The 22,197-nt window shown below is 41.3% G+C and overlaps 1 protein-coding gene across 5 annotated transcripts in view; it reads right to left on the minus strand.

Annotated features, from left to right (window-relative positions):
• Positions 1-22,197, minus strand: part of LOC121868988 (mitochondrial ribonuclease P protein 1 homolog) — a 57,328-nt gene that overhangs the window by 7,330 nt on the left and 27,801 nt on the right. For all 5 annotated transcript variants that reach the window (XM_042370038.1, XM_042370037.1, XM_042370039.1 and 2 more), the window contains exons 4-7: positions 20,547-20,663; positions 19,399-19,619; positions 18,962-19,041; positions 953-1,094 (exon numbers count right to left, since the gene is read on the minus strand). In XM_042370038.1, coding sequence (XP_042225972.1) covers positions 953-1,094; positions 18,962-19,041; positions 19,399-19,619; positions 20,547-20,663 — 560 coding nt within the window. The remainder of the gene's footprint in view (positions 1-952; positions 1,095-18,961; positions 19,042-19,398; positions 19,620-20,546; positions 20,664-22,197) is intronic.

Genomic DNA, 22,197 nt, shown 5'->3' on the forward strand with positions numbered 1-22,197 from the left:
AGGTCAGGTCAGTTACATGAGACCCACTAATCCCCCACAGCTCCATGAGTGGAAAATATATTTATTCAACCAATCTTTTAAAACTATTCTGCATTATTTTAGTGAAGAAATGGAGTTTCTAACTTAATTAGAAATGTTTTTATAGACTCAGGTAGTTTAGACTCTTGGAAAACTTTTCCCAGCACCCAGAAACATTCTGAGGATGTGGGCTAGTGTCTATCTGTCTGCAAGATGCGTAGTTTAGACAATCAGAACTCGGAACCTTTCCCAGTAACGGGAAAATTTTCTGGGGATGGGGGATTTTTCCTCATTTGAGAAAGTCGTCTGGTTAACCAGAAATCTCTCATCCCCGGAAATGCTCTGTACCATTTCTTCCGGCTAATGGGGATATCACTGTATTCCATTTTACCCATTGTTAAACCTCCCTATGGCAACAAAGTTCCCAAGAATTAAGTGCATTTTATGAACATATCCACCTCATTGCCAATGAAGTCATATGGAGATTTAACAATGAATAAGATGAAATAGCTTCCAATCCTTCATTAGAGATATACTGTACACATCCACATCATCCACTTTATCTCACGCTGCACAAAGCCATCCATGCCACATGCACATATGTCAGGTCTCAACAACCTTCTAAAATCTTCTCTGCGGGTCTGAAGGCATTTAGAACCTTTTCTACATATATTAACACTTTAAATAAAAACAACTGAATTTACTGAAAGTATATCATATTTTTTATTATACTTGAGCTAATTTATTATGAGCCAAACTGTGTTAGTACAATATGCTGGCTGATATGGCCTTCTGAATAAGGGATCCCTTCAGATTAACATTGCAGTGGCTTAAATAGTCTGGTACTTGGGTTTTTTTTACTGTAGTTGTAAAGGTGACTCACCTCACTATACTGACCTATACTACTCATTTAATAAGGGAGTGTTTACTGTACCTGGGTTTATAATTGGAAGAGTATGATCTGTGTTTTCTTTGTTTCTCGAGTCTCCTGCGGATTAAGTCCTCAACTTCTTCTCCAGTTGGCTGGGGTCGCAGTTTTCTGTTTGGGACATGACGTAGAGCATATCGCCAATCACCTGTAATGATTGCTTACATTCATGAATGAAATAACCATTAAAAAAATTAAATCAAATTTGTTCTCTTAATTTTTTTTTACACTTTTGTATGCCTCTCCCACAATGGTTCAGTTAAAATACTGATAGACTGATAGCTCATATTAGTCATACCTTGAGCCCAGATGTTTAGGTATTTAATCTCACTAAAAAAGGCAGGAAAATAAGAAAGACAAACAGCAAAAATAGGCAATAATGAACCAAAAAAGGCATTACCTTTATTTTACTTAAAAAAAATTATACAAATATTAGTGATATCCCTGTTAGCCGGAACAATTGGTGCAGAGCACTTCCGGGGATGAGAGATTTCCGGGTAACGAGACGACTCTCTCAAAGGCGGAAAAAAATCTCTCATCCCAGGAGTTTTTCGGGTAACGGAAAAATTTTCTCAGAAGTTCCAGAAATTGCCCATTACATCATCTCTCGAACCCAGAAAAAAATCCCTCATCCCCGAAATTTTCTGGAATTTTCCGGGTAATGGAATTTATTTTCAGAATTTCCAGAAAAAGCGCCTGATTTTCATCTTTCAAACCCGGAAAAAATTCCCCCATCCCTGAAAATTGTTCCCAAAGCCGGAATTTTCCGGAAAATTCCGGCTTTGGGAACGATTTTCTAAGAAAATTTCAATTCCGGCTAGCAGAGAGTTCCGGGTTTAAGGGATTCTGGCTAACGGAAATATTACTGAATTACTGAATACATAATATAAAAACAATATTACAGAAAAAAACATAATTCATACACCTAAAATTTGAAATCGCTAATAATTTGTATTGTTTTGCTTACGAAATATATAAAACAAATTGTGACTTATTTGGTAAAATTTTGAAATATGAAACATTTCAAAATACAGTGGGCCCTCGGTTAACGAACGGTTCGATTAATTAAATTTCGGTCAATGGATTAGCTCCCATAAGGATTTTCAGTTCGATTAACGAAATCCTTACAACAAACACGTTTTTTGTGCGCATCAGCTGATCAGCTGATCGACTAGTCTGCCAATACAGTAATCAGTTCTATGTTTACATTCATTTCCAGTGGAGTAAATGTCAAGAAAGTTTTTCTCTTGAATATTTCTGAAATTTTTATTAAAATTATTGGTCATTCTAAAATTTAGTTAACATATTGATAACAAATACAGTACAGGGAACAGTTTTACAGCTGACTGAATCACCCAACAACGCTTCTCACTTTAACTTTGTTTACAGTGGAGTGAACATCCAGTTTGTTGGTTTCTTGAATATTTTTGCATTTTTACATTAAATTTATTGGTCATCCTGAAATTTAGTTAACATATCGATAATATACAATGCAGAAATTATTATGAAACACGAAGAAGGCATTAGAACCAATGCACGCTGTAAAGAATAGGGCATGTTATCATCGACTGCCTCTACAATCAGCTGTTTGATATGTAAACAAAGCTGCCGGGAATACAACATACACACCTCACAGTAAGTTAAAATACAGTATTCTATTGTTATATATTTATTATTGTACAGTATACTGGACAGTACAGTACTGTATTTAGTTTATATTTAATGTATTGTTAATTCTATTACCGATATACAGTGCTTTATATGTCCAGTCGTGCGCCGGTTAACGTCCAACCGAACAACGTACGATCGCATATACGTCCGTGGCCCATTGGAAAAAAAAAAAAAAAAACCCTCACACCACCACCAACACTTCCTTCACACCAACACCAACACCTCCCTCACACCACCACCTCCCTCCCTCACACCAACACCAACACCTCCCTCACACCAACCTCCCTCACACCAACACCAACACCTCCCTCACACACCACCACCAACACCTCCCTCCACCACTGTCCATCCACCCTGCACCACCACCAATACATCCTCACCCCACCACCAACACCTCCCTCACCACACCCCACACCCACCACCACACCTCCCTCCCCAACCAACACCTCCCTCACCAACACCAACATCCTTCACTCCTTCACCAACACCACAGCACCTCCTCACACACCATTCTTAACCTCAACCTTCGACACCTCCTCCCAACTTCCTCACATCACCACCAACACCTCCCTCATACCACCAATCCACACCTCCCTCAAACCACCACCGACACCTCCCTCACATCACCACCAACACTTCCCTCACACCACCACCAACACCTCCTTCACACCACCACCAACACCTCCCTCAAACCACCACCAACACTTCCCTCACAGCAACACCAACACCTCCCTCACACCAAAACCGACACCTCCCTCACCCCGGTCACTTCTATTAAATTTTAAAAGCAAAAAACAAAAACTCAACCTAAAGGACATAAATTAACAATTAAATACTTCACACCACAGGCGCCAACTGTCAAACATGTCAGTCACTCCTCCCTCCCTCCTCCCAGCGAAGGTTTCTGGTTATACAGTAGGCTTTAAGTTTGTATCTTATATAAAATCACAGACTAAAGTTGGGGGAATATAATTTGCATTGCTGGAATCCTTGCAAGACAGAGGATAATTTGAATATAAACGTCATATATTTTGCACAAAAGATAAAAATTTTGCTCTCTCTAATAAAATTCTTAAATTAGATCTAAAATTTGTATGTCTAATGCAAATTATAGCTTGTTTATATTCAAATTAATCGCTGTCTTGTGGGAATTCCAGCAATGTAAATTATATTCTCCCAGGTTACTTCTATGAAATTTCATGAGCAAAAAACAAAAACTGATTTAAACATAAATAAACAAATAAATACTTCACCAGACATTCGCGCTAATAGTGGAGCGGCATAGCTACAATTTTCATAACAATTGTGCATTTAATGATGAAAGCACCAAATTTGGCACAGCAATGGAGTCGTGGTATATGTACATTTTCAGATATGGAACCACTCGATACTGGATTTGAGTGGCAGCTATAAATCAGGGGCGGCCGCCCAAAATATATTTTTTACTTAATGTGCTATTGTGACATAATAATTAATGTGCTATTGTGCTATATAATTAATGTGCTTAATATGCTATTGTAACATAATAATTGTAATTAGTTTGTTTCTATTGTTTCAGGTGTACTATTGAGTTTATGAACAACTGTGTGCTTCAAGCCAGTCAACTTAGCGGTAACAGTCATATCGAAGGAGTTCAAGCTCGTTGATGTGAGCAGTCTAGACACCCCAAGAACCCCAGCATCAGTCAACCAGCATCAGTCAACTGGGAACTCTGTGTGACATGTCAAGATAGGAAATCAGAGCCACTAATATGCCCGGCTGCATCAAAAAGGCATGATGGTGGGGCAGGATACAAATCACTTGCTGACAATATATTGGCTTTCAATGAACTGGGAGAAGTTGTTGGTGTGAACATTGAAGGTCTTGATGAAGGTGAAGGCATCGAACGTACGCTGACCACACGCCAAGCGAAATGGCATAAATCCTGTCGAGTTAGATATGACAACTTGAAGCTGCAACGCGCTCAGAAGTGAAAGGAGTCTTCAGGCCAGGAGGCTGGTTCTGGCACTTCAGCAAGCTCAACAAAGAGTACCAGATCTAACACCACAAGTGTAGACAGCATGAGAAATGCACTGTGCTTTTTCTGCCACCAGGATCTTGGACAACAGTATCACCAGGTACAGACTCTTGGAATGGACAAACATGTGCGCCAAGCTGCAGAGCTATTGGAAGACACAGCGCTGCTGGCCCAACTGAGTGAAGGCGACATGATGGCCAGGGAAGCCAAGTATCACAAAAGATGTCTGACATTCCTATACAACAGCGCCAGAGCTGTATCAGAAACTGAAAAACGGGGTACAACCTATGAGATAGTCGTGTCATCAGTGGTGTTAGCTGAGTTAGTTTCATACATAGAAGGCACCACTGATGATAAAATCAGTGCACCTGTTTTCAAGTTGTCAGACTTGGTCAAGCTCTATACTCAGAGAATGAAAGAACATGGCATAAAGCTGAACCAACGAGTCCACAGCACCCGACTAAAGGAACGCATATTAGCCCAGTTCCCAAATATGCAGGAACATAACATGGGACGTGACATTATCCTGGCCTTCGAAGATGACAAAGGAGACGCTCTAGCAAAGGCATGCGAATATGATCACGACAATGATGCTGTACATCTGTTACGAGCTGCACAAATTGTGAGAAGGGATATGTTCACAGAAGGGCAAGGATTCACTGGATCCTTTTCTGACAAATGCCAAGAGAACAGTGTCTCAACCCTCCTCATGACACTGGTTTCAATGATTCTTGAAGGACCTAGCATCGACTCGCCACGACAACGTTCTGCAGCATCCTTAACCATAGCTCAGCTGCTCAAATATAACAGTGTCAAGCATAGTAGGAAAGAACCACATGGTGTTGCCAATGTTAGGCACAGAGTCAAGCAAGAAACGCTGTTACCGATATATGTCGGTATGGTGATTCACTCTCACACCAGAAAAAGAGAGATGGTAGACACCATGGCTGGTTTAGGTATGAACATCTCGTATGACCGAGTTCTCAGAATCTCTGCAGAAATGGGCAATAGTGTCTGTGAACGATTTCGACAGGAGAAGATGGTCTGCCCACCAAACCTCCGTGAAGGAGTTTTCACTACAGCTGCTGTAGATAACACTGATCACAATCCCAGCTCCGCCACAGCACAAGATTCCTTCCATGGGACAGCTATCTCCCTTATATCTCCCTGTTAAGGCCATATATCTACAGAGATTCGGCCTCAATAGCTGAATGTTCAGAATTTTTTTTTAAGTTTTGGGAGTTCGGAAAATTTGTATGTTAATTTTCCAGGGTAATGCTTTTGCTTGTCTTTTTCATTGTAATAAACTTCGAAAACTATCACAAATGATTTTCGTAACCCGGATTATGTATATTGATGCATTGGAATGAAATATGCAACTGTAAAAACAGAAATACATAGTTTAGCGTATCCTGAACGGCTGACATCTTGAAATTCAATATGGCGCCCACAGAGGTTGAGTTTCTAGTGGTTCCATATCTGTAAATATTCACCATGTATTACTCTATATCTGTGCCAAAGTTAATGCTTTCATCATAAAATGCACAATTGTTTGGCTATGCCGCTGTACAGTGGTCCCTCGGTTAACGAGCACAATCCGTTCTAGAAGGTTGCTCGTTAACCGAAAAACTCGTTAACCGAAACCATTGTTTCAATGGGTTTTTGGGTAATTGGTTCCAGCTCACCGAAAATTGCCTAAATTTAACAAAAAAGGTAGAAAAGTACACTTACTTTGAGGTGTGTATGTAGAAGGCTCCTGGATGGTGATGATGGGAATTAGAATGGGGGTGGAGAAGGGAGAAGAGAAGGCATTGGGGTGGAAGAGAAGTCACCCCATGGCGCCATTTCACCCATGAAATATTAGTTCTCTTGGTGCAATTCAAGATTATTTTCTTTAAATGAACACTGCACTGCATTATATATTGTCAATATGTAAAATAAATTTCAAAATGACCAAAAATTTGCTTGCAAAAACAGAAAAAAGGCAATTAGTTGAAGAGAGTCTCAAGCAAGATGTTACCTCCACTGAAAAGATACAAAGACTGACGCCTGTATGGTGTGTTGAGAGGCTGGATGACACGCATAAAACTAGTTTCATTACTTTCAATTATGTTCAATAATTGTTAAAATGAGTAAAAAATTTAATATTAAACTTTTAAAATTATTGAATAGTATAAACTTCTTGATATTTGCTAAAATGGTAAGGAATTTAAGCCCTAGAACCAATTACTGTATTGGCGACTAATACTACAGCTGGTGGCCAAATGCAAGCTAAATCATGTTCAGGTTGGCTCAGAAGAAACTCGTTAATCGAGGGATTGCTCGTTAACCGAGTTAAGAATCTTATGGAAGGCAACTCACAACCAAATTGCTAACCGAGGCGCCGTTAACCGAGGACCACTGTACTATAACTGTCAGTACACCTCACTTCCCGGCCTCCTCCCCCACGACGCCCTCCCTCTCCCCATCTGCCCAGCCAGGTTTTAGGCTTACAGTTTTATCTTACCGTGATATCTCGCTTATAAGACGGAATTTGAACATTAAAAAATCTGCCCAAAGTTAGGGGTCGACTTAAAACCACCAAGTATAAAATTCTTACCTCTAAATATTGTGGTTTAGTTTGTCAAGAGTGGTGATGGAAACACCGAAGCCACTCACAAGGTCTTACCACTAATTATTTTATACTGAAACTTACGCTTGGAAGCTGGATTCAAATTAAGATTACCGTATATGAAAATAATAAAATGTATTATAAACCTGTCTAACATACCGTAAAAGAGAATTATACCCCTGTAATAAACACAGTACATCACTCACACCCTCCCCACGCCCATTTGCCAGTGAGGAGACAAGAAAGGAAAGTGACCGCATGATTGGGCTATTTTTAGCCGGGAGGTGGTCAGTAATGCATATCGGTATATTTACTGATAATAATACAGGTTGTACCTCTCTAGTCCGCATTCTGTGGTCCGGAAACCGTGGTCCGAACGATTTAGTTTGTCCAATAGGTAGATATTTTATTATCTGAATTATTATTATTATCACAGGAGTATTAAATTTTGCCCTCAGGCCCCAATGTGGGTCAGTGACCTATGCCCGGTGGGCTAATCCCCTTAAAAAAAAGCCGGAAATTAAGGTTTGTTTACATCCGCAGTTCGCTGTTTTCTCTCTGCTTGTTTATACAGAGTACAACATTTAACCCTTCAATATATATGAGCAGTAAATAAGTGCTGCTTTCATATTCTTATGTAGAGTAATGACGATATATTTTCACATGTGCGCACTTACATACGGAAGCAGTCTCACTTTTTTTTTTTACCATTAATGGTTAGCTACTTATATTGTTCCATTTATTAACATTAAATAACATTACAGGTACTTCACAACCATATTCATTTTTTACATTAATTTTATCAGCTAAACTCAGGGTCTTATTTTCTTCAGTTTCATATGTTGAACCAATCAGTCACTGGTTTCAGATGCTTTTAACATAAACAATGCCGCAGCCTATCTCCTCTAATATTCCACGATATTAGTAAATTGTATTGTTAATTTTGCACACACGCATATTAATTCAATAAAAAAAATTCAGAAACATTAATTAAAATATATATGAACAGTAAATAAGTGTTGCTTTCATATTCTTATGTAAAGTAATGACGATAGTCACGTAGCGCATGCGCACTACATATGCTATCTCTTTTTCTTTGCCATTATCGTTAGCTACTCTATTGTTCCATTTATTCACATTAAATAACATTACTTAAAAACAACCATATTAATTTTACTACAGCTACAACCAAGGTCTTATATTCTTCAGTTTTATATGTAGAACCAGTCAGTCACTGGTTTTGTAATCAACTAAAAACAATGCTGTGTCATTTTCCTCATGCGTTTTAATGAATTGTATTGCTCATTTTGCACATATAAACATTAATTCAATAAAAAGACATTCAGTAATAAACAATAATGAATCTTTGTACATAAGAGAAATGACGCTGTTAATGACATGCACGCCGTCTGCACGCTGGCGGGTCGCTCAAACCCGCCGAAATTCAAGTTTCCGCCAAAATTTTTATTTATTTATTTTTTTGTGTTCCAATAAATATGCTAAGAATTAAAACTCGCAAAATTTGAGAAGCTACTATAATGACATTTAACCCTTCAATATGTCTTCAAAGAGACCATGACGCAGAGAAAGTGGTGCTAGTGCTTCCAGGATAAGCACAAGTCACTATCTATCCAGAAAAGGGTGAATTTCATGGTCCGGCACCGGTCAGGTCCCGAGGTTGCCGGACTAGAGAGGTACAACCTGTACTTAAAATTTATTTTTTACAAGGAATATTCAGTAAATGACTGCATTAATTCTGAAACTACTGACAGTTAAATACAGACGCTTATGACGTCACTAGTGTTTACACTACACCAGCTGGTAACATTTGATGCCATTACTTGAAGTGAATTGGCCTTATGTAAAGTAACTAACCATAAATAAATACAAAAGTAAAAAAAAGGTCAAAAGTGAGAAATAATATACTGTATGTATGTTGTGTTGTCAAAGTTAGAGGAACAATTCAAACTGCAATTGTGTGTAAATGAGGCAGAAAGTCAGGTCAGTGCTGAACCTGGGACTTGGTCACAATTTGTGATGCCATATGGCAGCAGGGTCTACCATTAGACAACACATTATGCTTCCAATATCTTCCCAGGCGGTAGTATCTACATGTGTGGTAGCTGCCTTCTACCTACACATTTTTAGTAATATTACTTTGATACATGATAAATTAGACAATGAAAATAAACATCAAATTTAATTACCAAGACGCTTCCCATTGGCAGCTGTAAGAAGAGGGGAGATGGTATTTTTATCCCGTCTTGTGTCTGAAGTGGCCAGTAATACCATATATTTACTGATCATAATATTTACGGTATCTCCTATAAATAACTAATTAAAATGTATTTTTTACATAGAATATTCAGTAAATGACTTTAAATAAATAAACAAATAATTCGGTAAATCTATTTCAAGTAAATGGAAAATAAGCAAACAAATATTATTTACCACCACCCCTTCCTCTGGCTCAGGGTGAGATGGAGGGAGATAAAAAGGCTATTTATAGCCTGTCTTTGTAAGTCTGAAGTGACCAGTACTCTAATGCACCATAAATAATTCATTTAACATTTATTTTTTGCACATATATTTTGTTGTATATATATGTGTGTGTGTGTGTGTGTAATAATAATAATAATAATAATAATAATAATAATAATATAATAATAATAATAATAATAATAATTAACGGTTTATTGAAAGTTCTGCAGCCCGAAGGCTGAAAATATACATTGGACATAAATGACTTATTACATACATTGGTGGTTTAACAAAAGCCTTCATTAGAGAAAGGTAAAGGAACATACAGTGAACATTCAGATTAATGTAGGTGTTGAACAGCAAACACGTAGTGTAGTAACTCTCTCCCAGATGGTGTAAGGAGGGACCTGATGTGGTGTAGTAATTCCTCACAGATGGTGTTATGAGAGGCCTCACGTGTAGTAATTCCGTCACAGATGGTGTTATGAGGGCCTCACGTGGTGCAGTAGTTCACTCATAGATGGTGTTACGAGGGGCCTCACGGTGTAGTAACTCCCTCACAGATGGTGTTATGAGGGGCATCACGTGGTGTACGAATTCTCACAGATGGTGTTATGAGGACCTGACGTGGTGTAGTAATTCCCTCACAGATGGTGTTATGAGGGGCCTGACGTGGTGTAGTAATTCCCTCATAGATGGTGTTATGAGGCATCACGTGGTGTAGTAATTCCTCACAGATGGTGTTATGAGGGACTCACTGCAGTGGTAATTCCCTCACAGATGGTGTTATGAGGGACTTGACGTGGTGTAGTAACTCCCTCACAGATGGTGTTATGAGGGCATCACGTGGTGTAGTAATTTCCCTGGATGGTGTCGTGAGGGACTTGACATGGTGTAGTAACTCCCTCACAGATGGTGTTATGAGGGCATCACGTGGTGGTATCCCTCACAGATGGTGTCATGAGGGACTTGACGGGTGTAGTAATTCCCTCCAGATGGTGTCATGAGGGACTTGGACGTGGTGTAGTAATTCTCACAGATGGTGTTATGAGGGCATCACGTGTAGTAATCCCTCACAGATGGTGTTATGAGGACTTGACGAGTGTGTAGTAACCCCTCACAGATGGTGTTATGAGGGCATCACGTGGTGTAGTAATTCCCCACAGATGGTGTCATGAGGACTTGATTGTGGTAATTCCTCACAGATGGTGTCATGAGGGACTTGACGTGGTGTAGTAATTCCCTCACAGATGGTAGGAGGGCATCACGTGGTGTAGTAATTCCCTCAGATGGTGTTATGAGGGACCTCACGTGGTGTAGTAACCCTCACAGATGGTGTCATGAGGGACTTGACATGGTGTAGTAACTCCCTCACAGATGGTGTTATGAGGGGCACGTGGTGTAGTAATTCCCCACAGATGGTGTTATGAGGACTACGTGGTGTAACTCCCTCACAGATGGTGTCATGAGGGACTTGACGTGGTGTAGTAATTCTCACAGATGGTGTTATGAGGGACTTGACGTGTAGTAATTCCTCACAGATGGTGTTATGAGGCACCGCGGTGTAGTAATTTCACAGATGGTGTCATGAGGGACTTGACGTGGTGTAGTAATTCCCCACAGATGGTGTTATATGAGTGAGGTGTGGCCCCAGGCCTTCCTATCGTGACGGATTAACACATCGCCGGTTGTTGGGTCTCACGGGCCGTTATCACTGGTACCTGGGACCTCACTGTGAAGGCTAACTTGAATATGACTTTACTGTTGAGTTGTTCTCACTGACTCAAGCACTGTTCACCAATGTTCACCCTGTTTAACACTGGTTCCATTCCTTCCCAAATGAAATTGTAACTTCTGGCGAACCTGTTGATATCTCGTGGGAGAAGTGGTTCAGGGAGGGTTGGTATGGGCCAATTAATAGTTGACCTGGCTGCCCGAGCCAGGTAATGCCTTTGACCCTTCGGTGGTCAAGGACATACATACATACATACATACATACATACATACATACATACATACATACATACTACATACATACATACATACATACATACATACATACATACATACATACATACATATATATATATATATATATATATATATATATATATATATATATATATATATTTCAAGTAAATGGAAAAATTTTACTCACAGATATTAGTTCCAGTTACTTAAATAGCAGACGCTTCAGTGACGTCACTAGTGTTTACACTACACCAGGGTAAATATTTGATGACATTATTTGAAGTGAATTGGCCTTATTTTAAAACCAAGGATGGTTGGAAAAGGCACTGTCAGTGGGGTAAGTGTCAGTTGGTCTTATACTAGTTTAATAGAGCTCAAAAGCTACTTTTTAAATGAAATTTGGGGGGCAGTTCTATAACCCTAGAAGTTTTATAGGCCGAGATATACGGTATATAATATCTCAGACTAAAGTTAGAGATTATAATTTGAATTGATATTGCAAGACAGCCAATAATTTGAATATAAACGCTATATATTTTGCTCAAGAGATAAAACTGTAGTGCATTAGTGTACAGTACTGTAGTACATATTATAATATAAAGTTTTTCAACTGTATTTTGGGTAGATTTACCAAATTTCTTCATTTATTTTCATCCATTTACATGCACACACCATACTAAAAGAAACGTAAAAGAAATAAATGACCTTAGTGCAAAGCTGAAATGTACATACAGTCGAACTTTGTTAATTCAGACTAATAGGGGAAGGGTGTCCGTTGTTTGCCGATTGTCCGAATTAACCGATTTAGGGGGTCGGCCCAGTCTCTATTTTAATTAATCCCATATGTTCTGTTATTTCGTTTATGTTCCTCATTTTTACCGGACCTCCACGGGTTTAATTGACCGCATAAATCGAGACTATACTGTATACTTTTTCTGTGAGTTGGAACCAATTACCCAATATCCCATTGAAATAATAGATTCGGTTAACGAACGACTCTCTGGAACTAATTGTGTTCGTTAACCGAAACTGTACTGAGTAATATGGGCCTGCTTTATGAGCAGTAACACGGGACATGAAAAAGGCCTTATATTCCTCCATAACCTTATCAAGGACAGGGAAGATAAGGTATCGTGTTCTTGTACCTGCTCTCTGAGACGTGTGATGCTTGTGAGACCTCAATCTGCTGGCGTGTTGTAGGTTCACCAGGCTTAACATCATCCTTGTGTTGCTTGCTGTTCTTCTTCTTCATCCTCCTCCAACATTTTTTCAATTGTCGATATGCTGATGTTGACCAACGATTTCTTGCAAATCTTCAACCTGAACATCTGAAAATCCTGGTGCTGGGACTGATTGCACTGCCTCGGCCGTATCCATTAGTGTTGCAGCTACGGACTGCCTCTCCCCACTTGCCTCGGTCTGCTCTGCTCCACTTACCTTGGAGTTAGTGAACAAAGGCTTCCATGCGTGTAGCACTGTTGCAACATTAATCTTACGCCATGCCTCAACAATTCTGCCCACTGCATTATTTAATATTATATTTCTTCCAAAATTCACAAACTGATAACACTTCACGGTTTTAGGTGGGGAGGTACTAGGAGTCTACCATCTCCTCCTCCGCCTCCCGGTAAGCTGGTGCTGGTAGAGCCTGGTCACTGTCAGAGAGTTCTGCCTCAATTTGTTGTAACTCAACTGATGAGTGTCTGCTGATGAAAGTTTTTATAAAGTGACTGATAGTAGAACATTTTAACATTACTGATGAATTCATAATCAAGTGGCTGCAGAAGCAATGTGGTGTTAAGATGAAGGAAGATAACTTCTTGACCCCCTTACAGTAGTCACGTTTTGCTTGGGGCTTTCCTTGTTGACCTTCTCTACGGCCATCATTACCACCAGAACCGCCTCCCCACATTTACATTACGCACCTCACTAATAGTTCATACACAAGAATCGTTAATAGTTACACAAGACTCTCACAAAATGTAAGCACAATAGGTTATATAATTCAAGGTCCCTGCACCGCTCGATCTCGCTCATTCAAACTAACTGCCGTAAACAAAAAACAATATAACAAATGACCGCGACAATGCAGGCTGCCCACTCTCCATTGACTCGCAAAATCAGTAATGAAACTCGATATTCTTGAGAGGCTGGAAATTTTAAAAGTGAAGCAAAACAGATAAATTGCAAATCTAAAAATCACTATACTTGAGATCCTACTGTATATTATTTTCTATCAGGAATTGCCTGTCGGATACTAAAAATAATGCATTAAATGCCATATGTTGCATATTCATTGCAAGTTGCAAATGAATGAAATTAACCATGAATTCCATCGGGTTCTATTACGAGACGCATACCATTGCATAGTGGAACATACATAGATAATAGTGGAGAGTACATAGATAATAATTCAGTAAATTGCAGATCACAAAATGTCCCTAATCGGCAAATAACTGATGTTGAAAACATAAATTATCATTGGTACTGAATTGTCCGGTTGAATATTGTGTCATAACTACATTTTCTTTTGGCCCGTGTGTTAACATCACTCCAGCTGACATTCTTATTCATGAATCATTTTAAGGTAGGTTCATAATCTGAAGCATGGAAAAATATACCAATACTGTTTTAACCTGAAAAAGGCAACTAAAACATGATTTCTTTTATACCTCACACCAACCATCACCACCACTACCTCCACATCCATCACCACCACTACCTCACACCATCACCACCACTACCTCACCCATCCACCACCACCACTACCTCACCCATCCACCACCACCACTACTCACAACATCCATCACCACCACTACCTCACACCATCCACCACCACCACTCACCTCACACCATCCACCACCACCACCACCTCACACCATCCATCACCACCACTACCTCACACCATCCAACACCACCACTACCTCACACCATCCATCACCACCACTACCTCACAACATCCAACACCACCACTACCTCACAACATCCAACACCACCACTACCTCACACCATCCATCACCACCACTACCTCACACCATCCACCACCACCACTACCTCCTCACACCATCCAACACCACCACTACCTCACACCATCCACCACCACCACTACCTCCCACACCATCCATCACCACCACTCACCTCACACCATCCACCACCACCACTACCTCACACCATCCACCACCACCACTACCTCACAACATCCAACACCACCACCACCCCACACCATCCACCCACCACCACCACCACACACCATCCATCACCACCACCACCCCACACCATCCATCACCACCACTACCTCACACCATCCATCACCACCACTACCCCACCCATCCACCACCACCACCACTCCCCACACCATCCAACACCACCACTACCTCACACCATCCATCACCACCACCACCTCACACCATCCATCACCACCACCACCTCACACCATCCATCACCACCACTACCCCACCCATCCACCACCACCACTACCTCACACCATCCACCACCCACCACTACCTCACACCATCCACCACCACCACTACCCTCACAACATCCAACACCACCACCTCACCACACCCATCCACCACCACCACTACCCCACACCATCCACCACCACCCACCACCACACCATCCACCACCACCACTACCTCACAACATCCAACACCACCACCACTCCCCACACCATCCACCACCACCACCTACCTCACAACATCCACCACCACCACTACCTCACACCATCCAACACCACCACCACCTCACACCATCCACTCACCACCACCTCACACCATCCACCACCACCACTACCCCACACCATCCAACACCACCACTACCCCACACCATCCCACCACCACCCCACACCATCCACCACCACCACTACCTCACACCATCCACCACCACCACCTCACACCATCCAACACCACCACTACCCCACAACATCCAACACCACCACTACCACACCATCCACCACCACCACTACCTCACACCATCCATCACCACCACTCCTCACAACATCCAACACCACCACTACCTCACAACATCCAACACCACCACTACCTCACACCATCCATCACCACCACCACCACACCCATCCACCACCACCACTACCACCCTCACACCATCCATCACCACCACCACCTCCCACACCATCCATCACCACCACCACCCCCACACCATCCATCACCACCACCACCCCACACCATCCATCACCACCACCACCTCACACCATCCACCACCACCACCACCCTCACACCATCCACCACCACCACCACCCCACACCATCCACCACCACCACTACCCCACACCATCCACCACCACCACTACCCCACACCATCCACCACCACCACTCACTCCCACACCATCCAACACCACCACTACCTCACACCATCCACCACCACCACCACCTCACACCATCCACCACCACCATACCTCACCATCCACCACCACCACTACCTCCACACCATCCACCACCACCACCACCCTCACAACATCCACCACCACCACCACCTCACACCATCCACCACCACCACTACCTCACAACATCCATCACCACCACTACCTCACAACATCCACCACCACCACTACCTCACACCATCCACCACCACCACTACCTCACACCATCCACCACCACCTCACACCATCCACCACCACTACCTCACACCATCTACCACCACACTCCTGCCACCACTAAGACCTCACACCAACCAGTGGTGGTGGATAGGCTAGGGAAGGAGCACGAGAGGATATTTGCTTAAAGGTAAAAGCTACTTGAATGTCAGGTAGAATCATCATGCAAGCAGTCCTAATAATGAACCTCATCCCATCGTAAGTTATCATTCCACACACACACACACCCTGGAAATGCCATCCCTCAGTGACCTCCACCATCAAGCACTGGAAAGGTTTGGCAGGGGACTACTGCACCACCCTCGTCATCGCCACCTCCTGCCACCTGCAGCCCCCCACCCAACTCGTGCAGTCCGCCACTACTACAAAATTCAGCCCATAAGAGCCCGCACCGATAGATATAAGAGCAGCACCATCCCATCTATTTTTAAAATAATAAACAACTCCTGATTTATGTACTGTACGGCCCTGTAAATGTATTCAATGCATATTATATCATTATGTCTAAATCAAATGTAAGTCTGTATATTTTCAGCCACCGGATGCAACTCTATTAATAAACCGATTATTACTATTATTATTACACACACACACACACACTATGGTGGATGTGCAGAACAAGTGGGATAATTACCTGGACACTATCACCAAAGCCTACCACCACTTCTTTCCAGCCAAGACACTGAGGAGCCACCCCAATGATGTCCCGTGGATTACTCCCCGCATAAAAAGACTTATTGAGCAGCGCAACAAGGCATACTACTCCAACAACCGCCTGTACAAAAGTCTACATAACCAGATCATCAGGGAAATCAAGTCGGCCAAGAAGTCTTTTTATCCCAGGAAAGTGCACGGCCTCAAGGAAGTCGGCATCGGTCAGTGGTACTCCAAGGTAAAAGATCTCTGTGGTCTTAACCGTCAGTCTCCCACACTTCCTTTCATCTCATATTTACCTAGTGAGGAGGCAGCTGAGATAATTAATAACCACTTTGCTACCGTATGTCATACCCTACCCAGTCTTGACCTCACTCTCCTCCCGGCTCACTTACCTTTCCCCCTCTCCCCCTCCCAGTGTTCAACCATTTGAAATCGCCAACAAACTCCTGAAATTTAAATCCAAATGCTCCACGACCCCAATTGACCTCCCAATCAAAATATACAAGGAGTTTGAAGTCGAACTTGCCACCCACCTCTGTTCTATTATTAATGCATCCCTCAGACAAAGCAAATGCCCTAATGAATGGAAAACCGCATTTGTCACCCCTATCCCCAAAGTCACCACCCCACAGTCCAATAACGACCTCAGGCCAGTTGCCATCACCCCCATACCCAGTCTACTCTGTGAAGACTTTGTTTTTGAGTGGGCATTTGCTAGAATCTTTCAGTCAATTGATCCACAGCAATTTGGCAATATGAGGACCTCCTCTACATCACAGTGCTTAGTGAGTTTTCTGGATTTTCTGCACGAAAACCTGCAGAAACGTAAGACATCACTGGCTGTTGCCCTTGTTGACTTCAGGAAGGCTTTTGACTTTGTTGATCACTGCACTGTTATCAACAAGGCAATTGCACTAGGGCTGCCCACCAACCTGGTCTCATGGCTCACTCATTTCTTGAGTGAACGTCGTCAGGCAGTGAGGTATCAGGGCTCGGTCTCCACATTCCAACACCTCACCTGTGGTGTTCCCCAAGGGACCAAGATGGGACCACTGTGCTTCCTCATCCTGATCAACGACGCTTTATCAGACACTTCTCACAGGTGGAAGTACGTGGATGACTGCACTGTGGGGGTTACTGTGGACAAGACCGCACCAGACTACTCATCGCTACAAGGCACCCTGGACAGGCTACAGGCATGGACTACGGAGAACAAGGTCACCATCAACCACACCAAAACCGTAGTCATGCACATCAATACCGCCACCACTGCAGTGCAAGCTCCAGCAGTCACAGTGGGTGCCCATCCTCTCCAGTTAGTGCAGTCTGCCAAACTCCTGGGTGTTACCATAGACCACAAACTGGACTGGAAGGCCCAAGTAAATAACACAATCAAGGTAGCCTCGTACCGACTCTACATGCTACGACGACTTAGGTCACTTGGGACACCCACGACAGAGCTGAGGACTATCTACAACGCCTTTATTCTCCCCAAACTAACGTATGCGTCACCAGCCTGGTCGTCTTCTCTCAACTCCACCCAATAACGTCGGCTAGAGAAGGTACAGAAAAGGGCCTGCAGAATCATGCTCGGAGCAGAATACTACGGCTACATCAACGCTCTCTCCACCCTGGAAATGCCATCCTTCAGTGACCTCCACCACCAAGCACTGGCAAGGTTTGGCAGTGAATTACTGCACCACCCTCGTCATCGCAGCCTCCCCACCCACCTCGTGCAGTGCGCCACTACAACAAAATCCAGCCCATAAGAGCCTGCAATGATAGATATAAGAATAGCACCATCCCATCTATTGTTAAAAAAATAAACAACTCCTGATTTATGCACTGTACAGCCCTGTAAGTGTATTCAACGTATATTATATCATTATGTCTAAATCAAATGTAAATCTGTATATTTTCAGCCACCGGCTGCAACTCTATTAAAAACAGTTTATTATTATTATTATTATTATTAAAGAAACACTCTATAACCCACCTGTTAGCTTCATATCCAACATAATCTTGACTATGTGGTTCAATGCGAGGGACTTTCCACCCATTCCCCATGTTAAGTATCTGGAAATATTCATCATTGACAAAATATCAACTGTTGTACTGTGTCTTCTTTATATGAAGATAGGAACCATTAAACCATACAGGTATATCAAATATTTGCTGCTACAACCATTGGCATCATTAATGTAAAAACCTTATACTGTAATTGAAAAGGGTTTGAAAATTGGATATAAAAATTTACATTGGAAAGTTTAAAAAATGGAAAACATTCTTTAATTATTATAAGAACAAATTTGTGACATAAAAGAATGATGAGTGTTCGAACATATTTCTTGTGGCATGGTTTAAACTTTAAAAAATTATTTGGTGTTTTCATCCCATCTTTAGTCCACACAAAGAACTGATGTTGTGTCTCACCTGTCAAGGGGTAACTTCTGCATCTTTATACCTTCCTTCTTTGCTTTGGCAAGAGTCAGAGGTTCACCACAAGATTTGTCCACTATTCCCCCAATGATATAGACAGCATTATGATCATAATGAATCATTTCTTCTTGACAGTGAGGGGTGAGATACACAAGCTGGTCCCGGGAGTACCTGTCCACATAGCTCTCTGGGGACACTATCAGCGGGAAGTCTGGCTGAAAAGTAGCACCTTGAATTGTAAGAAACATCGACAAAGAATTTACCAACAAGTCCACTACTGTATTGTTTTACATGGTACATTATTAACTAAAATTATCTATAATTCAACAGTCTGGTGACATAACCAGTACTGTACATTTAAATGATAGGAAATGTTTTCATTCCTTTACTAAATATTTCAATCCTTCTCTAATATCTAAATACTGCACTGCATTTCTACACACAATTACAGTATAACAATCCTAAAAAAATTCTAAAACCCATAATCATTCATAATTCATCAACAAGTAATCTTTGTGTTAGGTGTGAGACACTGCAAGCTGTACAGTAATCAGCAATACTTCCATCTGTATTAATGGACATTGTTTTTTTTGGGGGTCCACCCTGTACAGTATATGCAGTCCCACTTTATCAAGAACAACAATTTTACCTTTATTCACCATCACTCCCATCATTCACATTACTCGACATGACATTCTTCCCACCATCCCTCACTAGTTCACTTCGCTTGCTGTGCTGTGGTAAAACATTTCTTCATTGCCTACATTTACATTGCCTATTTACTCTAATTCATTCTTGTTGCTATTAAAACATACAGGATGTCTCAGAAAAATGTATGCATATTGTCTTGCTGACTTTTCTGGAGATGGAGTGACTGAATGTGTTACAACAGCAACATCGTCCTCACTCAATCATGTGCAAGGTCTCCCACAAGTGAGAACAATAGTTGCTGTTGTATTAGATGCATTCTTGTGATCTGGAGGGTGTGTGTATAAATGTTCTTGAAACACCCTGTACAGTATATTAAGAAGGATGCTGATACAGACAGCTATAAGCAACAAACAGTGTACAAATTATCCATACTATAAATACAATAAGTACAGTACAGGTATTTGAATGACCATAATAAACACAGTCCTTACCTCAAACAATGGAGGGATATATCGTTCTAGCCTCTGTATGGTGTCGGCAGACCTGCGTGCATTACACAGATGTAAGGCATAAGGATCAGCATGGGTTCTGTTGGCACTTAACATCATCTGTCAAATATAGAATTACAAGTTTATGACTGAAGAGTATAAAGTTCAGGAAGATATACGCACATTTTTCATGCCAAGCTGCACTATTACTATCTTACCCACTATTAATATTCTACACTCTTTAGTTATTATATGTCACATGGATTAAAAAAGCAACAGTACATAAAATAGTCATAAACATCCAGAACAAACTACTGAGAACTGTACTACTATACTCATGTGCACAGTTCCACAGTTCCATATTCTTAAGCCACAGTCAGTGAATAAATAATACAACAAGAATTTCTACACTGCCTCGGTCTTCCATATGCTGTACAGTATTACCTCTCTATACCGATAAAATTGGTGAGCAACCAGTTCGGTATAGGGAGGTTTTCGGCATAATAGGAATAAAAAAATCTGTCCAATTCCGAACTTTATTCAGTGTACAGTGTTACACTCACTTAAATTATGCGCATTCAACTTAACACGTTTGGCTTAGAAAAGGATAAACGACGCAGTGAGCGTAGGAGCTTATGACTGGGGAAAATACTTCCACTCGCACCTCTCTCAGCCTCAGCTGCCACGTGTACTGACCAGGGGAGGGGGTTTGGGTTCTGTGTCTCTGCCGACTGACCCTTAGCAACAGTTGGTCAGGGTCGGTCAGCAGAGGAAACATCCCAGCTGAGCTGCGATGCAGTGTGAGCACAATCATGTACAGTAGAATGTCGATATAACACGAGATACGTTTCAAGAGTGGTCGCTTTAAACCGAATTCGCACTAAATTGAAGTGTTTAAATGGAATAATTTAGTTTGGTACTTGAGAGAAACACAAAATACTAAAAAGACTGAGAGTCTACCCAGATGCACCTCAGCCCATTTCCTAGAATAAACAAAACATTGTTTTTTGTAGTATTATGTTAAAACAAACACTCATAAATCAACACAGCTAAAATTATGGGACGTGAAATGGTCTGTTTATTAGCAATCAGCTGATGGGTAGATGGGGGGGGGGAGGTGAGGTGATATGTTTGACAGTTGATGCCAAGGTCTAGTGCTTATTTATTTATCTGTCCTTAAGAGTGACTAAGTTTTTCTCTTATAAAATGTCACAGAAGTGAACAGGGAGAATATTATTAACACTGCTGGAATTCTTATAAGATAGTGATTAATTTGAATATAAACATGCTATAGTTTGCAATAGTCATACAAAAAGCAAAAATTTTTATCTCTTGTGCAAAATAAACAGTGGTCCCTCGGTTAACGAATGCCTCGGTTAAAGAATTACCTTCCATAAGAATCTTCAATTCGATTAACGAACAAAAATTTGATTAACGAAATCCTTACGAAAATCTCGTTTTGATGAGAGCATCAGCTGGTCAGCTGATGGCCCAGTCTGCCAATTCTGTAATCTGTTCTAAGTTTAAATTCGTTTCCAATGGATGAAATATATTTCAGCTTTTGAATATTTTTGAATGCTTTATATTAAAAATTTTAGTCATTTTAACATTTATGCAGTACAGGGAACTAGTTTGTCATGCGCCCATCAGATGC

The sequence above is a fragment of the Homarus americanus genome, unplaced genomic scaffold (genome assembly GCF_018991925.1).
Source record: "Homarus americanus isolate GMGI-L3 unplaced genomic scaffold, GMGI_Hamer_2.0 scaffold24694, whole genome shotgun sequence".
NCBI classification, from domain to species: domain Eukaryota; kingdom Metazoa; phylum Arthropoda; class Malacostraca; order Decapoda; family Nephropidae; genus Homarus; species Homarus americanus.